Source organism: Heptranchias perlo, chromosome 3, assembly GCF_035084215.1.
Source record: "Heptranchias perlo isolate sHepPer1 chromosome 3, sHepPer1.hap1, whole genome shotgun sequence".
Taxonomy (NCBI): Eukaryota; Metazoa; Chordata; class Chondrichthyes; order Hexanchiformes; family Hexanchidae; genus Heptranchias; species Heptranchias perlo.
This window is the reverse complement of record NC_090327.1, coordinates 47,697,101-47,717,672: the sequence shown is the minus strand read 5'-3', so window position 1 is coordinate 47,717,672 and position 20,572 is coordinate 47,697,101. Positions and strand designations below refer to the sequence as shown.

The following is a 20,572-nucleotide window of genomic DNA, read 5'->3' as shown; positions in this document are numbered from 1 at the left end:
TGTTCATGACACTGATCTATGTACCTGAACCCCTAAGTCCCTTTGGACATCCACTGTTTTTAACTTCGGGCCAGGACCTACTCCGTTAATGGTAGGGCGTTGGGGAGAGTTATAGAACAAAGAGATCTGGGAGTACAGGTTCATAGCTCCTTGAAAGTGGAGTCACAGGTAGATAGGGTGGTGAAGAAGGCATTCGGCATGCTTGGTTTCATTGGTCAGAACATTGAATACAGGAGTTGGGATGTCTTGTTGAAGTTGTACAAGACATTAGTAAGGCCACACTTGGAATACTGTGTACAGTTCTGGTCACCCTATTATAGAAAGGATATTATTAAACTAGAAAGAGTGCAGAAAAGATTTACTAGGATGCTACCGGGACTTGATGGTTTGACTTATAGGGAGAGGTTGGATAGACTGAGACTTTTTTCCCTGGAGAGTAGGAGGTTAAGGGGTGATCTCATAGAAGTCTATAAAATAATGAGGGGCATAGATAAGGTAGATAGTCAAAATCTTTTCCCAAAGGTAGGGGAGTCTATAACGAGGGGGCATAGATTTAAGGTGAGAGGGGAGAGATACAAAAGGGTCCAGAGGGGCAATTTTTTCACTCAAAGGGTGGTGAGTGTCTGGAACGAGCTGCCAGAGGCAGTAGTAGAGGCGGGTACAATTTTGTCTTTTAAAAAGCATTTGGACAGTTACATGGATAAGATGGGAAGAGAGGGATATGGGCCAAGTGCAGGCAATTGGGACTAGCTTAGTGGTATAAACTGGGCGACATGGACATGTTGGGCCGAAGGGCCTGTTTCCATGTTATAAACTTCTATCATTCTATGATTCTACCATTTAGAAAGTACCCTGTTCTATCCTTTTTTGATCCAAAGTGGATGACCTCACATTTGCCTACATTGAATTCCATTTGCCACAGTTTTGCCCATTCACCTAATCTATCAATATCGCTTTGTAATTTTATGTTTTCATCTACACTGCTTACAATGCCACCAATCTTTGTGTCATTGGCAAACTTAGATATGAGACTTTCTATACCTTCATCTAAGTCGTTAATAAAGTCGTTAATAACTTTAAAATCAGAGCCAGGCCACTCAGGAGAGAAGTTAGGAAACACTTCTTCATGCAAAGGGTGGTAGAAGTGTGGAACACTCTCTCACAAAAAGCAATAGATGCTAGCTCAATTAATAATTTTAAATCTGAAATAGACAGATTTTTGCTAGCCAAGAGTATTAAGGGATATGGAGCCAAGGCGGGTGGATGGAGTTAGGTTACAGAACAGTCATGATCTCATTGAATGGCGGAACAGGCTCGAGGGGCTGAATGGCCTGCTCCTGTTCCTATAATTGGATAAATTCAAACATGGAGTTGCAGGAAAGATGGTACAGATTTGGGAGAATTTTGGAGAGGAAAGGGAGGTAGGAGGTGGGATTGTAATTTGCAAGGGCAGAGGGGTCTAAGATGTTTATCTGAGGAGGAAGAGGGTGGTGATTGCAGTTTTGAAAGGGAGAGAGACAGTGCCTGAAGAGTGGGAACCATTTACGATGTCAGCCAGCATAGGGGCCAGTTGGTCAGCAGTTTATTGGGAATGGGGTCACCAGGAACAGGAGGTGGGTCTCATGGATACAGGTGAGCTCAGAGAGGGCAAGAGTGAAGATTGGAGAAAAATTAGAGAAAGCTGTGAGTTCAGGGCTAGGGCAGGGATGAACCTGAGGGGAGGTTTCACTTAATGAGCAAGGGAAAGGGCTGGAAGCATCAGAGGCAGCTGAATGGATGGTCTCAATTTTAATGACAAAGAAGCCCATGAGTTGCTCATACTTTTTGTTGGAGGCGGCTGGGGAGATGGGTTTAAGAAAGTGGCTGATAGTGGAAAGGAAGCATTGACTACTAATAAGTGGGTGCTGTGGGGAAGGAGACTCAAGAAACTTGATGAAAAGTGGATAAGTTTGCAGATGATACCAAACTAGTGGAAGGATGAAAATGGGTGTATAGAAACAAGGGACCTGCAAAAAAGAGTTCCAGTAAAATTTGTAAATGGGCAGAACTATTGGCAGATGAAATTTAATACAGGTGTAGGGTATTACATATTAAAAGAAAAAATGGACAACATAATTACATATGAACAGGGAGAAATAGCTCAAGTTGAGGTTGAAAGAAATCTGGGCATGCTGGCATGTTGAGGTATAGTGGAGCAGCAAATAATAAAGTAAACAAAATGCTGAACTATATTGGCAATCGGTACAAATCAGAGGAGGTTATGCTAAAACTGTATTGTTCTGATCAAGCCACAGCTTGAGTACTGTTCAATTTTGTTCACCTAGTCATAAGGGAAACTTTCAAACCCTGGAGGTAGTATAGTTAAAACCATGAGGCTGCTCAGGATCGGAAGGCTAAGTTAATGAGAATAGATTATGGAAACTGGAATTCTTCATCCTCAAAAGAACATGCCTGAATGAGACCTAGATATTAAATGGTATAGAAAAGGGAAATTTAGAGTGTTATTTCAAAGTAAATGATGACTGTGGATCATGGGGACATATGTTCAAAGTTATGAAGAGAAATTTGGTATTGATGCCAGCAAGAATTTCTTCACACGGCTGATCAACATTTGGAATTGACTTCTAGAAAGAGTAGTGAAAATCTTAGCCATTCAAGAACTTATTAAGTGATGTGAGGAGGGAATGTAGGTTTTTCTTTTTTGGATGGATGAACTAAAATGGAATTAAAGTTTATCTTGTGAAATAGCTTATTATGATAAATAGCTGGTTGGTATGAATGATGGCACTGGATAACTACTAAAGCTAAATAATTTCACAATTTTATTGAAATCAGTGGTAATGTAAGTAACTTCAGCAAAAATTCTAAATGAAATTATTTTAAGGATTTTTAAGCTAGCTCTTGATTAAAATTAAACTCAGACAGAACTGTAATAGCAAAACTATGCCGAATTCCTTCCAGCCTGCTGCACTGCATATCAATGATCAGAAGCTTCATTCTTATGTCCAACATAAGTGTTTCTAGAGTGTTTCACATTCTAGATTTCCTATGATTTCTTTAGGTGGGCCAAAGGAGCTGTCCAAGAAATTTCAGCTTCATATACAATTTACAAAATGATATTTAAAAAAAAAACAGTTTTCTACGTCTTTCACTGCACTTTTGTGTTTTTTTTATAAAGTGCAGTTTGGCTTGTGTTTTTATTTTATATTGTGAATGATTGCAGACTTCCACCTTGTCCATTCTACACCTTTTCGGATTGTCATTTTAATTCCATATTTCCATGCTTCATCATCTGTGCAGCTTGCAGAATGAAGATCCACTTCCAGAAGGCTGGGAAATTCGATATACGAGGGAAGGTGTCCGATACTTTGTTGATCACAACACACGAACAACCACCTTTCAAGATCCTCGCACGGGCAAATCATCAGTGTAAGTTGTGTTCTTGAACAAACTGGAAGGAATTAAATAGCTTTGTGTATTGCAGCCATGCTCCAATTATCATTTTAACAGTCTTTTTTTTCTTACCCTTGCGTGTTAAGCAAAATAAATTAGATTTTTCCAAATTTATTTTTCTTAAATCAATTTAATATTTAAATACACTGCTGAATATAATTTCTTAGAGGTGTTACTGCTTTATTTTACAGTCAGCAAATGAATGTAGAGAGTAACCATTACAGCAAATCTCAACTTTCTTTAACTTAATTTTCAATCATAACAAAGAAAATAATTTTAAAAATTTAAAATGCCACACTGTCCCTGTTAGTGGGCGAAGTAACATTTTATTTTGGTCAACCCTTTCACTGATGCGGGCCAAGATTTACTCTGAGCTTGGTCAACATTCATCTTAAGTAGGCCCTTACCGCCCCTCTCAGCAGATCTTACAAACTGACTTTGAACATTTTCTTTTGTCCTATAGCAGGGCTGGAAGTTGATCATTTGATCTCTGACCCTCTTCCCTGTCCAACTGTTGGCTGGTAGTGCTCCAAATCCTATTCTGGAGTTGGGTTACCCAGTCACTCACTCTTGCATTCCTGTTCGAAGACTGGCAATTCACTGTGGGTGCTGTTTGGTCTTTTCCTGAAACAAATGTCCATGTATATGTTTTCTGTCATTTCTCCCTAATATGCAGGGTATTATACATGATCAGACCAGAGGGAATGAAGGTTATTCTGGTGAACTCTTGTCAGCTTTGCACATTGGGGTTTTTGGACATCCTGGTTTTAAACATTGCCTGCCTGATTTCACTACTACGCATGAGAGGCCTCTCAACTATCAGTTCAGATCCTATGTCCACACTCTTTCAATTTCAGTTTGAAAGCTTGGCTGTTAAGAGAGAATATCTACTGGACCAAGCCACTATACTGGCCATAGTGCATTTACTATTAGCTGCCCAAATATTATTAACCAATTTGGCTTTTAGCCTGAAATGGAATAAAAAATGTACAGTAGTGTTCCTGCAGGGGTATTAATCTTCTGTCTCATTTATTCTAGAATATATGAAACTTTTTTTTAAATTGCGGCTGAAACTGCTCCATAGATGCTGTTTTGGTCTTTTATGATACCCCTGAATCAGTTTCAGCAGGAGAACATCTTTATTTCAGGCAGACTTCCTTGGGACTTGAGTTTGGCCTTGCATAAATTGAAGAATCCTCCTTTCAAACTTCTTGGTCCCTGTGATCTAAAATACTTATCATAGAAAACTCCACTGTTGGTGGCTTTCGTTCCTCACAGTAGGTTAGTGAGATCTAGCCACTGGTTGTTGATCAGCTTTCCTGATCTGGCATTCTGATTACATTTGGGTTTTCTGCCACTAGTAGTATCAATTTCGTTTGGGTTACGAAATTGTGATCCCTTCCATCTATCCTACATCTCACAAGTTGGAGTTGGAGAGGTACATTTGTGTAGACACCCATGGAGCATATTATTGAGATCATGGTTAGTCCCTCCCTCAATCACATCAGCAAATCATTTTTTATGGCCCTATGGTATTTCATAAGCCTGTCTTTAAACAATAGCTTGCCAAGTGGCTAATGAAGGTTATTCTCCATTGCTTCTATCTGGGAGGAACCTATGGAGTTGAAGGACCATGCTTTGTGGGCAGCTCTGAAACCAGTTTCAATTGACGGCATATGCAAAGCAGCTACCTAGAATAATTCATATGCTTTCACCAAACATTACATTTTGACAATACCTTGTGGCAGATCCATCTAATGGCTGGAGTCTGAATTTCTTGCAAGGCCTTTCCTTGTCATATTACCTCTCCTTTTCAGACTCAGGCAAAATCAAAATGATTTTCTAGGAAAGGAATGGTCCTAGAATCATCGAAAGTTACGGCACAGAAGGAGGCCATTTGGCCCATCGGTCCTGTTCTGCTTGGGAACAGGGTTAGTCACATGGGAGCACTTCCGATATTGTGATGTCACCACATCACAAAATATCTTCAAAGAGAATGTGTTCCTTACATAATTTAATCTTAAACCCAATATCAGTCCACTTCAGCAGTATGTGGCAAGTGCTGATTCGAAGAATGAAAACCTTACGAGGTAGACCATCTTTTTGTTGCTGACTAGAAGAGAATTATTCCAATTGCGATTCTAGGTATAAAACAGTTAATCTTTTGTGTCCCCTATAATCAAATAACTTGCTTACTGTCTAGGCTTTCACATAAAGAATGGCCATTTGGACAAGTTACTAGAGGGTGCCTACAGGCCCCAAAACTGCACCCTAGTGCCTTCAGGAAAGGAGCATGAGAGAAAATGGGGATAAAATTAAAAATGTAAAAGTAAAACTTAAATTCAAGCAAGAAAATAGGAAGCCCAAGAGCACAAGTAATTTTTAAAAACTAAAAACACTTCTTTTCAAATTTTTAGTAAAATATATTTTCTCGCTATAAATAGCATGTTTAGTGTAATATTAGGGTTTGTTTCTGCACCTTGGTGTATTAGCTGAAATCATCTAAAGTGACCAGCCCATGAAGCACAGGATTCCTTGGAGCTACTTGCAGGCTGAGGGTAGTATCTTCTTTCTTAGGGTTCAGTGTTCTTTATAAGTGCTTCTCTATATAAAATCCACACAAAAGTATTTTGTTTTTTTAAAAGCATCTCAAAAAATGTTGCAAAATTCCACCATCACCAACTTAATTCCTGCTATTTCTTAAATGTAAAATGTAACTTATTTTCACAGTGCAAAGGGCCCACAAATTGCATACGAACGTAGCTTTCGGTGGAAGTTAGCACATTTCCGGTATTTGTGTCAGGTAAACTAATATTTTTTTCCCTTCACTTCTAACTTGTTCTTAATCCTAAACCTTTACAACAATATTTTATAGTTAGACTATTCAAAAATGGAGTTAATGTAAATTTTTGCATCTGAAAGATTAAGGTGTCAGTTTGAAATATTTACCAAGGTACTGTTGGTTGATATGATTGACTTTGTTCTTTCAGTCTAATGCGTTGCCCAGTCATGTAAAGATCACTGTTTCTAGGCAGACTTTATTTGAAGACTCCTTTCAACAAGTAAGTAGCTTTTTCTGGTGGTAGAAATTGAAATAGCTTACTTATTTGAAACAAAAGTTTAAGATTATCACAGGTTATGAAAGTAAATGGAGTACACTGTTTATAAGCATGCAACCAATTTTACACAAAATCCCTTAAGGGTATATAGATTTATGTCTATGTATCCAGGGTGAGATAAGGCCGTCAGATCCATATGTACTTGCCCAAGTCCTTCAGTTAATTTGCTTACTGTGCACCAAAAATCCTCTTGTTCCACTACCTTGGAGAGGCAAAAACCAAGTGACTGAACATTCCACACGGTATCTGTTTGCCCAATATGGGGGTGCACACACACTCCGTGTTGGGGCACATCTCACTTGCCTAAATCGAAACAGTTTAGGGAGAGGATGGAAAGATCCAAGGCATGCTGTCCAACTTTGTCTACTCTAATGAGAAAAATCTCGGCCTCTAGTAACAGGTCTACCCCTCCAGGAGCCATTAATGAGCCATACTGACTGATCAATCACCGAAAGTATCCTGGAATACTGCTAACCTGCTTGGCTTGGATGTCAAATGACCAAATCTGCCATGGAGTTTTGATTCAATTCCATTCTTTTCTATTGCCAGATGTACTATCTTGGAGCAAAGGAGACCCACTTATCTCTCTCTGCCACCCTACCACAGAGGATAGTCATTAGTTGGCCATTAGACTGGTACCAAACGTGGCTTTGCGCCTCTTTGGGCAGACGCCAAATACCATTAGCTCCTTATGAGCAGCATGGTGAACAGCACAACTCACATTTGAGTGCATTGCCACCATCCTCTTGATCACAGCTTGGACAACAATAACAATAATTTGCATTTATATAGTGCCTTTAATGTAGTAAAGTGTCTCAAGATGCTTCACATGCTTTCAAACAAAATTTGACATCGAGCCACGTAGAGATGTTAGGACAAGAGGTAGGTTTCAAGGAGTGTCTTAAAGGAGGTAGAGAGGTGGAAAGGTTTAGGGAGGAATTCCAGAACTTAGGGCCTAGGCAGCTGAAGGCACGGATGCCATTGGTGGGGAGACAGAAATTGGGGATGCGCAAGAGGCCAGAATTGAAGGAGCACAGAGATCTTGGAGGGTTGTAGGGCTCAAGGAGGTTACAGAGATGGGGAGGGGCGAGCCCATGGAAGGATTTAAATACAAGGATGACAATTTTAAATTTGAGGCATTGTCAGACCAGGAGCTAATGTAGATCAGTGAGCACAGGGCAGATGGGTGAACAGGACTTGGTGCGCGGTAGGATACAGGCAGCAGAGTTTTGGATGAGCTGAAGTTTACATAGGGTGAAAGGTGGGAGGCTGGCCATTAGAGCATTTGAATAGTGGAGTCTGGAGGTAACAAGGCATGGATGAGGGTTTCAGCAGCCAATAGGCTGAGGCAGGGGCGGAGACGGGTGATATTATGGAGGTGGAAGTAGGTGATCTTGGTGGTGGAGAGGATATAGGGTCGGAAGTTTCTTTCAGCCTCAGACAGTGGCCCAGGAGGGGGATGGAGTCAATGGTTAGGAAACGGAGTTTGTGGCGGGGACCAAAGACAATCTCTTCGGTCTTCCCAATATTTAATTGGAGAAAAATTCTGCTATCTGACGAGCAGCATGACAAATCAGAGGCAGTGGAGGGCTATGGTGAAGTAGAGCTGGGTGTCATCAGCGTACATATGGAATCTGACGTCGTGTTTTCAGATGATGTCGCCAAGGGACAGCATGTAGGTGTGAGAAATAGGAGGGAGCCAAGGGTAGATCCTTGGGGGTCTCCAAAGGTTACAGTGTGGGAGCGGGAAGAGAAGCCATTGCAGGTGATACACTGGCTGCGATAGGAATGGAACCAGACGAGGGAAGTCCCACCCAACTGGACAACCTGGAGGAGGATGATGTGGTCAACCACGTCAAAGGTTGCAGACAGGTCGAGAAGATGAGGCGGGATAGTGCACCGCCGTCACAGTCACGTAGGACGTCATTTGTGACTTTGATAAGGGCCGTTTCAAGACTGAGGCAGGGGCAGAAACCTGATTGGAGAGGTTTCTCGCACCATACTACATCAAACACTGGTTCCACCAGTAGGAGGTGCAAAGCTTCAATAGCGACTGTTTGTCTGTCTGCAACCCAATCATAATTAAGAGCTTTATGGAAATGAATACAGAGAAAATTTGAAAACTAAATAATTTACAAGGGGTTTGTTAGATTGTATATAGAAACTAGTACAGTATTGAATGTTAGTATGACATTACTGGTTAAGAGTTGCTGATATGAAAAAGACTGAAGCTGGTTAACTGTTGGTAATCATCATAGGAAGGTACTTTTTGTGAATTTTGCAGACAATGTATACTTTCAATTTAATGAGGTATGCATTTGAAATTATTGATGTTTGGTTGAAATTAGAAGGCTATAATTCAGCCAGAGGCCTGATAGCATCCTCAATGAATGATTTATGAATGTTAGAAAATTTGACATCTGTTTACATTGGATTTATATCTGGTTTATTTATACAATGGAAATGGAATAAGTCAGAGAAGTCTGCATCCAGAGCACATAAATTGGTATTACAGCTGACTACCGATACTTTAGTCAAACATCATTTTGGAATGCCTGTTATCTTATTTTGATATAAGAATGTGTGCCTACTGTTCAATAATTACATAAATGGGAAAATTTAGCAACATTGATGCAGCCAAATTTATCTGTCTTCTTCAGTAGAACACACTGCAACATTTGATGCATATGGCAATGTGTAAGTTGTTGGTGTGTTGAATATTCCTGCTCTGCAGGTCCTATTGGAGAATGTCATAAAGATGACAATGGGACAGCTGCAAGGTGATGATTTTGTGAGTGGAGAGATTTCTAAACTGTTTTAAGGGAACTTGTTTTCTATAATTTTCTATTAGGAGAGTATCAAGTACTGTTTGGTGTGCCTTGACCGCAACAATTTTTCTAGTTTATATTTGAATACCCTCTGAATGTGTGTGTATATGTATATAACATATCACTGCAAACATAGAGAACCGTGGAATCCTGCAATTTCTGTGGTAGTATTTTGGTGCGTAAAGGTTACTGTTCTGAGAACTCTGTATAATAAAGTATGCCACAATAGGTTGCGATTCCCAAAGCTCTCCACCACTGGGCTTTTCCCTGGGTCTTGTCTGGGTCTGTTGTAAACTAATTGATGGAGATTGATTGCTATGATTAGTCAACAACTCCATTATCAGTGTATCATGCCAGGACTGTATCTACCAGGATGGTATAAAGCAAACTAGATCGTCTTTTGGCCTTTTTCCTATGTTGGTAATAAAATTATTGCAATTGTACTTTTAGCAGCTTACAATGAGAGATGCAGACTTCTTAATAAAATGGCAAATGAGGGCACTGTATTTTTACATTGTTACACTAGTCATGTTTGCATTTTATAGCCATGTTTGGATGCAAAAAGTGAGAGTTTCCTGGCTTGTCAGGTTTGATTGCATTTAAGTGAGCCATTTAATGTAACAACAGTTAAAATAGTATCGGTTGACATCAGAAGAGGTATAATGATTTGTATGATATAACTGTAAAATACAGGCCTGTAATTCATGAAGGGCTGGTGTTTTGTATTATATAATCAATTACAAAGGTGTTAACTATCCAATATATTTAAGAAGAATTTAAATTGTAAATCTGCTATGTCCATCAACAATGGGTATCTACAGTTATTAATTATGGCCCCAAAAATCCTAGTGCAGCAATCCTGGCTATTATATTAGGATCGCATGCTGCCGGGGATCTCCTGTGCTGACTCTACCGGCATAACCAAGTCCCAGCCTATTTTCTTGCCCTGCCAACACAGACCTGCCAAAGTTACAATGGGGTGCACTGGAAGAGCTGTGGAATTTCTGATCTAGTATTTCTATTATACTAAACTTGACCAGTTGTTCCCTATACAAGTGTACTATTTTAAGCTGTCTATTCTTACTTTTCCTGATGTGTGCAAAAGAGAACCTTCATAAAAATTAATGTTTTTTTTAAACAGATCATGGCCTTAAAACCTTATGACCTTCGAAGGCGATTATATGTAATATTTAGAGGAGAAGAGGGACTGGATTACGGTGGATTGGCCAGGTAAAACACTATCACAATGATTTGCAAATAAAATCTAATTCCAGTAAGATTTGGCAAAATGCAATAATTAGTAAGAATCCTTAGATGATGTGAAGATCCTAATATGCCAACTTATATTTAGAATATATATTTGTACTAAACTTAGAATAAAATTAATTTATTACTTGTATGAAAAATGGTTGATTTTTTTTAAAAGTAGTACCTCAGGTTTATGATCTGCCCATCCAGTCTAAAAACTATAAAAATTTGGCTTTTTCATGTCATGAGGTTAGTTCAAATCGTTCCCAGTTTACTTAATGGTATCACCAAAAGCATTTATTTTGAATGAACGTGTAGTTTTGTTTATGTTGTAGCTCTAATTGCAATAGATACACCAAACATGTTTAAAGAGGAAACAGGTTGTTATTGAACTTGCAACTTGAGAATTGTTCAATCTATCACCCTGAAGTCTTGTGGAGTGGGGGATTCCATATGAGCAGCAAACATGGGATTGGAATATTAATAAAATATATGTTTTTTTAAATTGTCAAGTGATAGATATTACATTTTAAAAGTGGTGTTTAATTTTCTTCATACAGAGAATGGTTCTTTCTGCTATCCCACGAGGTGTTAAATCCAATGTACTGTCTTTTTGAGTACGCTGGCAAGAGCAATTATTGTTTGCAGATAAATCCAGCATCCACAATAAATCCAGATCACCTGTCATATTTTTGTTTCATTGGACGATTTATTGCAATGGTGAGTACAAAATTCCTTAATCAGTTGAACTGTTAAAGTGTAATGTTCAAAAGGGTTTATGAGTAATGCACTTGCTTCAGATCTTTGGGAATTTTCTTTTTGCTATGGGAATAAATCTAAAATGAGATACTGTTTTTAAATACTGTAATTCATACTGCACTTTTTGCCATTAAATGAATAAAATCTGAATCCAAATCTTTACCTTTTTTCCCAATAAACTATATGAGGAAATGATATCGTAGCCCATTTAGTTTGACAAATTGGTATATTAGCAAGCTGTACTGCACACTGATAGAATGTAGAATGTGATTCCCTATGCAGTGAGTTTCTAATCTCAGGTTGGCCATCTGCAGAAATTGGTCAACAGAGGCATGTCATGTTTTTAGAAAACCTGAAGGCCAGTCTATAAATAACAGTTTTGCACATCACCTAGTGGTTAACTCGAGTGGTATCGACAGAGGCATGATAGTAGGATGCCTGTGCAACAATTTGCTTGGAATGTGGTATATAAAACCTAATAGCTCAGGAAGTGGGAACATTCACTCTTCAGTTATTTTCTCCACTTTCCCAAATAGGTGTTCCCAGAGATGAACCATTTAAGAGGGCAGCGGGTTGACCAGGTTTCAACAGCACCATTATGAAACTAGTCACTGGGAGGGCATAAAGGTAGCCCACAAGTAATTCTCCCTCCTTTCTTCTTTGTGGGATTTGCCTGAACAATGGTTGGTTCCACCACATGTTATGCTGGTAAAATCAGCAACTTGCCACTTGTCGATTTGTGTGTATTCCACAATTATATGGTGCTCCAACATGCTGCACTGTTGTACTGCTTCCAGTGAAAAGTAACTTACAAAAATAAGATTTTTTAAAAGATGTAAAAACGAATGCAACTTGATTCAATACACAAAATTGGGTACCAGACTGCAATTAATAAATTCTTGACTCTCCCTATTTGGCTTTGTAATTTGTTTATATCTAATAATGAGCTTCTTGATATCTGCATTTGTTACTATTTTATTCCCATGAAGTTCTTACATATATCATTTAAATTAATAAAAATAGGCTGACTTACGCTAAATATTGATAGATTTCTTTTACAGCAGACCTTCAATTATCTGAGACCCCCTTATTGGCATCTTTGGTTATTTGAGAAGTTTTGTAGTGGGAGTTGGAGCTAGCAGCAGGTTTTTTTGTTGTTTGAAAATGTTCCTTCCACATATGATGAGCTGAAGCCACAGTAGATGATTGTCCAGCTGATAGCTCCCCTATGCGCCTGCTCATGAATCCAGCCAACAGAGCTGAGAGAGCCAGAACTGCATACGGTCGTGGGTTTAAGCCCCATGCCAGAGATTTGAGCACATAATCTAAGATGACACTTCAGTGCAGTATTGAAGGTGTACTGCATTGTTGGAGGTGCCATCTTTCAGATGGGACATTAAACTGAGGCTCCATCTGCCCTGTCAGGTGGACATAAAAGATCCTATGGCACGATTCGAATAAGAGCAGGGGAGTTCTCCCAGTGTCCTGGCCAACATTTCTGCCTCAACCAACATTATTAAAACAGATTATTGGGGCATTTAACTCATTGCTGTTTGTGGGACCTTGCTGCACGCAAATCGGCTTCAAAAGTATTTCACTGGCTGCAAAATACTTTGGAAAAGCGATGTATTAATGCAAAATCTTTCTTTAAAATGCTTTCCTAATGCTAATAATTGTCTTCCTCCCACCTCCTCCCAAGCTAGAGGTAAGCACTGTAAAGCTCTATGCTGTCACTTGTAGGGATTTCTTTGGCAGTGTCCACAGCACTGATCTTAGAAGTGCTGACGACTTTTCACGAGCATATTTAAACAGGCAGGCTTTCTTTTGATTTTAAAGTCAGTAGCTCCACTATGAACACAGTTGTGGAAGCTACTGACAGAATCCCTGAAGGTGAGGGAACATTTGCTTTAGCACTCACTTCTGTAGTAGTTGGAGGGGGGGGGGGGGTGGGGGGTGGGGGGCGCAGTACTTGACACCAAGGGAGTATTTTTAGTTGGCTCTTTCCTGTCTGTGGCAGCATCATGAGTGAGTAAATGGAGGAAGCTGGGAACTGCCAGATCAGCTGATTGATTACCCTGTAGTGTTAACTGACCTTGCCAACAGGAGTTGTAGAGAAGAGTGCTGCTGGGTGGAGAAAGGTAGAGCAAGCAGCAGTGAACAATAATTTGAGTGCTCTCTATTATCTGTTAATTTCTGTTATCAATCAAGGGTTGAATCCCCCGCCACCCCCACCCTCCATCATGGCAGATAATTGAAGTTTGACCATATTTGTATATATTTGTAGTTTATACTTGGCAAACAGATTTTACAGATAATCAAAACCAAAATCCTACAAGTTTCTTTCAACTGTGAAGAAAAGGTGTTTTGTTTAGATGCTTCTATTTTCTGTTGAAATTGATCTGCGAAAAAAAAATGAATCTTATTGACAGGTTCCTTGTGGGAAAGGTTGGGTAGAGGATCAGGAAAAGGGGAGCATGTTAAATGGATTCTTTATAAATGAAGGAAAACTCTGGACAGATTCCAGAGAGTGTCATTTTGGTTCCACTGTAATGCTTGCAGGAATCACTATAGCATTTGTTATTGGGAAACTCAGGAATTAAATGCCTGTGCAGGATCTGAACCCCCCCCCCTCCCCCACACCAGATGAGATCCATTTTAGAATCCTCAAGAAAATGAGCAAGGAAACAGACAAAAGCTTTGGTTAATACTCTGAGGAGTGAAATATAGGATCTGCACCTGAGGGCTTGTTGACAAATATTATCCCAATATTCAAAAAAGGAGTGAGAAATTAATCAAGAAATTATTGATTCATTAGACTGATATTTTCTTGACCTAGTCAGATTAGCATGATCATTTGCAATTCTGCATTTTAATTGTTCCAGAATAATATGTCAGACTTTTGATCTTTATCAAGCTACTTGAAGAAAAATTGTATTTTTTGTAGGCTCTTTTCCATGGAAAATTTATTGACACTGGATTCTCACTACCATTCTACAAGCGTATGCTGAACAAGAAGCTCACAATTAAGGATTTGGAATCTATAGACCCTGAATTCTACAATTCCCTTATCTGGATTAGGTATGTATTTCAAAGTAGGATTATTGTAATTTTACTGTAATACATTTTGTGCCTTGTTGATGGTGGAAAGGCTTTGGGGAGTAAGGAGGTGAGTCACTTGCCGCAGAATACCCAGCCTCTGACCTGCTCTTGTAGCAACAGTATTTATGTGGCTGGTCCAGTTAAGTTTCTGGCCAATGGTGACTCCAAGGAAGTTGATGGTGGGAGATTTGGCGATGGTAATGTCGTTGAATGTCAAGGGGAGGTGGTTAGACTCTCCCTTGTTGGAGATGGTAATTGTCTGGCACTTGTCTGACGCGAATGTTACTTGCCACTTATCAGCCCAAGCCTGGATATTGTCCTGGTCTCACTGCCTGCAGGCACGGATTGCTTCATGATTTTGCCGCTCTGAGCGATTTCTGGTCGTATGATTCTGGGTAACCTACTCCAATTAAATAAAACTGGAAGTGTTGTGGGAGGTTTGCTTTCTCTTTTGCACCAGGATTTGAAATCAGCTCAGACTAATAGGATGAATATCTTTCAATATTAAAGGTCTTCACTGAAATGATTTTTGACAGTTTTAACCCAATTCCTATACTGTACATAATTGGCACTAAACTAGAGATCTCAATGACTTACAGATAGTTTATGTGTATCTGTATATATTTTAAACCTCCAAAGGGTTTCACTTTTTTTGTATTTTTGGTTGTATCTTTATTTCATTAAATGTCTTGCAATCAGTATCTTAAAATAATTTACAATTAAAATTATTTTTGACTTTTTGTTTTTTTTGTATTAGTGATTTTTTTGTTGAAATATTGAGTGCTAATGGAATTATCTTTAGAACTATTTAAGAGTTACTAAACCCAAAAGAGAGAGCTAAATTAACATTTGTAAATATTGGATTGGAAAGGTGGATGAAGGAAATGGGAATAAAGGGATATGGTAACCGGGCGGATAAATGTGATTAGGACGATTTGCTTGCGTGGCGGGTAAACACTGATGCGGACTGGCTTGAGCCAAATGGCCTGTTTCCATGTTGTAACTTCTATGTATTTCTATGATCGAGCGTACTTCGTTAGTCCAGTAATTTTTTCTGTATATGAAGAAAACAGCTGATCCATCGATCCTGTCTCATACAGTCATGGTGCAATTGAGGATCATGCCCCATCCACCAGCAGCTGTGTGATCTCCTAGGAAAGGTTAAATTAAACAGATTGAAGAAAACCCGAGACCAACTTAGGAAAAAAATAACTCTGCGCAGTTCCTCTCCGATCCTGAAGGCGATCAAAATGAATTCCAGGAGGCCCTGAGACTCATCGCTCAATAACCCATCTACTTTTTATATACTGCAATATCTGCCATGGTCAAAAACTCATCAGCTACCTTTTGAATGCTTGCAGCAAATCCACACTCACTAAATATGCTGGCAACTTGTTCCAAAGGTTGATGACCCTTTGTGTAAAGAAAGGGTTTTTCAGCTAGGTATCTATGTACTAGCCCTCCTCTGAACTTTTTCCGAAGCCCCTCTATCTCCCACCATGTGACGGGACCAGAACTGAACACGGTAGTTAGAGGAGGCCTTACACGAGGACAATATAGTGTTTTTTGTTTTATATTGGATCTACCTAACAATACATTCAAGTACTCTATTTGCTTTTGCTATAGCCTCACGGCACTGGTAGTGAACCTTTAGGGATTCATATTCTATAACATCTAGGTCTCTTTCCAGCTCAACACTCACACAAATCTTTGCATAATCTGCAAGTTTACGAACAGTTTCCCCCAACGCTTTCATCCACATCATTAATAACGATTGTGACGAGCAATGGTCCTAATACCGAGCCTAGTGGGACTTCACTAATAATTGATCTTCAAGCAGAAACACTACCATTAATAACCACTATCTGCCTATGAGAATGTAGCTAATTTCTTATCCAACTCAAGGTCTGTCCTCGAATCCCACTGGACTCTATCTTATGAAGTAGCGTCTTGTATGGCACCTTTATCAAAAGGTTTTTGAAAATCCAAGTATAAGATGTCAAGCAGGCTGCCTTCATCCACCAATGTGTAACTTCCTCAAAATTTCAATGATGTTGGTAAGAAATTACTTTCTTTTCCAGAAGTCTCTAATAACCCCATCTCTGTCCAGGTGGCCATACTCTAATAATCCCTTCTAGCAATTTGCCTGTAACTGAAGTCAAGCTAATGGCCTATAATTTCCCACTTCTGACTTGTCCTTTTTGAATACTGGGACAAAATGAGCCTCCCTGCAATCCATGGGAACAATCCCAGACCCTAGTAAGCTGTTAAATGCAAAAGCATGGGGTTCACTGAACATGGCTACCATCTCTTTGATCACCCTCAGGTAATGTCATCAGAACCTGCAACCTGAACTGTTTTGAGATTTCTTATGCTTTCCAGAATTATATCTGCATCTATGTTGACAGTAATCAAATCCATAATCAATAAAAATAAACCAAATAAAGTTTTAAAAATCCAAGAGAAAGTAAAAGACAGGAAAAAGCCATTTGGCCCATTGAGCTTGTACCTCTAGCATTTTAACTCAACGAGCCGAGCATCCAACTGCATCTTGAACTTCCTCAATGTCTTTGATTCCACTACTTTACCGAGTATATAATTCTAAATGTGTGCAATCTTTTGAGTAAATAAATTTTTCCTAAGATTTGTTTTTAAATTTGCAATTTACTAATATAAATTTATGTCCGCAAGCTCTATTAATCTTAATTCACTTCAGAGTAATGTTCTCGGTTCATGTTATTTTTGCAATTTAATTATTTTATATAAGCAGAATAGAATCATAGAATTTTACAGTACAGAAGGAGGCCAATTGGCACCTCACACCTTTGCTTTCTGAAAGAGTTATCCACTTAGTCCTATTCTCCTGCCCTTTCCCTATACCCTTTTAAATTTTTCTTTTTCATATATTCCATTTCCTTTTTAGAAGCCATATTGATTTGCTTTCACCACTTTTGGTAGAGCTTTCCATGACCTAACAATCCTCTGCATAAAAAAATTTCCGCAATCTCTCCTTTTCTTTTGGTGATTGCCTTAAATTTATGCCCTCTAGTTACTAACTCACGACCAATGGAAGTAGATTTTCCTGATTTATCTTGTCAAAACCTCTCATAATTTTGAATACCTCTGTCAAATCTCCTCTTAACCTTCTTCCTTCTAGTGACGTGACTCCCAATTTCTCTAAGTACCTCTTATACTAAAGGCCTCATCATTGGAATCATCTTAGTGAATCTCTTCTGAACCCTCTTCATGGCCTTCACATCCTTCTTAAAGTAAGGTGACCAAAACCTGACACACTATTCCTACGATGGTTCAATTGATGATTTGGGACAAAATGAGCCTCCCTCCAAACCATGGGAACAATCCCTGACCCTAGTAAGCTGTTAAATGTATAAGCATGAAGCTCACTGAACATGGCTACCATCTCTTTGCAAGTATAGCATTACTTCTTTACTTTTGTACTCTATATCCCTACTTATAAAACCTAAAATCCCTGCTTGTTTTATAGCTTGATCAATTTGTCCTGCTGCCTTTAAGGTTTGTGTATCTGAATCTCTCCACTCCTCTATTCCTTTTTAAATTTTACTATATATTCTTCCCCCCCCAAAATATCACCTCACATTTCTGTGCATTAAACTTCATTTGATAGCTATCTGCCCAATTTACTAACCTATCTGTTTTCCTGAATTTACTTCGTCTTCTTCACTATTAACCATGTTCCCTATTTTGGGTCATCTGCAAATTTTGATTTGTACACCCTATATCCTAGTCCAGATCATATTTATTTATATATATATAAATGGAGAGAGAGAGAGAGAGAGAAGAGCAATGGTCCCATTTTTCATGTGACCCCTTTCGTTGGGCAGGCTTTGGCTGAACGAATTTGAAGTTCACTGGAGGTCTCAGACATTTTTATAGCTGTGTCTCATTAAAATGAAATTGGTGATCTGCCACTGCTTTGCAAGCACCGAAAGGAGGCTTGCCAATGACCGTCCTATCAGCCTACTCTCAATCATGAGTTAAGTGAATCTGATCATAAATGCTCTTCTGTATGTTCGCTTTAGTGTGAAAAATGTGTTGCCCAAGTGTTTGCTTGGTCCGCCTAAAGAGTTTGAAGAAGCGCACGTGTGAAAGACATGAATATCCGGTTTAGATCACAAGGGGGTACTATTGTTACACCCTTGGATTACACTTTTGTAAAAGTAGATATAGGGCAGTGTGAGTCAACGGCCATAAAAAAAAGACGTTCAGAGCACTAATGGTAGCATCTGACGCCACTGAACCCAAGAAGGTATCCGTGGCAGACTCGAATCAGTAATGGTGCACATTTCTAAATTTCCCACCAGGAGCCCTGTCTAGAATGATCCCATGGTCAATAAAATTAATTAAAAAATGTTCTCCCAGTAAAGATTTATTTGCAGCTACTGGGACGAAGACATTTTAAAATATCAAGTGGCTACTAGAGAATAGCTTTTAATAAAATTCAGCAAATGTCTTTTTACAGATGCATATGTTCATTATATGACAGTAGCAGAGCAAAACAAAGAAGAATTTTTTTAATACTTACCAGGTTCATGTATAACATATACACCAAAAAAGTATCAAAATGAAGATTTTGAAATGGAACATTCTCTGACTCCTACACCCCCTAGAAATATATTTTGTATTTTCACCTTGGTGCTTTCATGAACTTTTTCTCCCCCCTCCAATACAAGTGAAGGACTGTTGGGTACACCAACTGCATATGTTACAAGCCTGTTTAATTTCTTGTTTTAGGCCAATTGTAGCTCCTCCACCACTGAAATCAGCTGACTCAGCACAGATTTAAGCATTCAATCTCAACCGTCCTGATCTGTATGATGTAGGGCACTTACCCACTGAAGGAGGATAGCCAACAGAATCTTACTGGGTTGAATTTATGATAGTAGCTAATTGTTGATTGGCAAATACGTGCTGTGATTTTTCATAATCCTACTAAATTATTTCTTACAGGGATAACAACATCGAAGAATGTGGCCTAGAAATGTATTTTGCTGTTGACATGGAAATTTTAGGAAAAGTTACCTCCCATGAACTGAAACAAGGAGGATCAAACATCTTAGTAACAGAGGAAAATAAAGAAGAATACATTGGGTAAAATTATTTTTTAACACAGAAGGCATCCATCTATAACATGTTAAAAATCTTGGGCCCGATGTTAGCAGGGCTGCGGGTTCTCGGCGGGTGGGCTATCGCGCCCGGTGAAATTAGTGGGTTTCCCGCGCGATTGTAGCAGGCAAACCACAAATTGGATCCACTTACCTGCTCCTCCGGGTTCTCCGCTGCTGATCTGCGCGTCGGGCAGGCTGCGCATGCGCAGTAAGATCTGTCAGCTGGAGGCGCTCTATTTAAAGGGGCAGTCCTCCACTGACAGATGCTGCAACCAATAGCAAAGATGACTGCATGGAGCAGCCCAGGGGGAAGGCTGCTCCCAGTTTAGTGATGCCTCAACCCAGGAATCAATACATGGGGTGAGGAGGAGGGGGAGGACAGAGATCTTCCACCCGGCGGGCGGGAGGAAGCGGCCCGCCTCTGCCACCAGGAAGGCCTGGCTCGAGGTGGCAGAGGGGGTCACCTGCGCCACCAACATATCGCCCACCTGCATACAGTGCAGGAGGCGCTCCAATGACCTCAGTAGGTCAGCCACAGTGAGTACACGTAGTCTTTCCCCTACACTCCGTCTGCCACAGCACTGCCCCCACCCCACATCTCCTTCGGCACTGCCAACACTACTCTCACATCACCCCTCATACCCACTCAAACCTCATCCTCATCTTACCCGCACCTACTCACCTCGCCAGTACTTTTTTTTAATTATTCGTTCACGGGATGTGGGCGTCGCTGGCAAGGCCGGCATTTATTGCCCATCCCTAATTGCCCTCGAGAAGGTGGTGGTGAGCCGCCTTCTTGAACCGCTGCAGTCCGTGTGGTGACGGTTCTCCCACAGTGCTGTTAGGAAGGGAGTTCCAGGATTTTGACCCAGCGACAATGAAGGAACGGCGATATATTTCCAAGTCGGGATGGTGTGTG

At 39.7% G+C, this 20,572-nt stretch overlaps 1 protein-coding gene across 4 annotated transcripts in view; it reads left to right on the top strand.

Annotated features, from left to right (window-relative positions):
- Positions 1 to 20,572, top strand: part of LOC137313417 (NEDD4-like E3 ubiquitin-protein ligase WWP1) — a 177,438-nt gene that overhangs the window by 115,992 nt on the left and 40,874 nt on the right. For all 4 annotated transcript variants that reach the window (XM_067979523.1, XM_067979522.1, XM_067979521.1 and 1 more), the window contains exons 13-19: positions 3,301 to 3,429; positions 6,184 to 6,256; positions 6,444 to 6,515; positions 10,542 to 10,630; positions 11,209 to 11,368; positions 14,352 to 14,485; positions 19,496 to 19,636. In XM_067979523.1, coding sequence (XP_067835624.1) covers positions 3,301 to 3,429; positions 6,184 to 6,256; positions 6,444 to 6,515; positions 10,542 to 10,630; positions 11,209 to 11,368; positions 14,352 to 14,485; positions 19,496 to 19,636 — 798 coding nt within the window. The remainder of the gene's footprint in view (positions 1 to 3,300; positions 3,430 to 6,183; positions 6,257 to 6,443; positions 6,516 to 10,541; positions 10,631 to 11,208; positions 11,369 to 14,351; positions 14,486 to 19,495; positions 19,637 to 20,572) is intronic.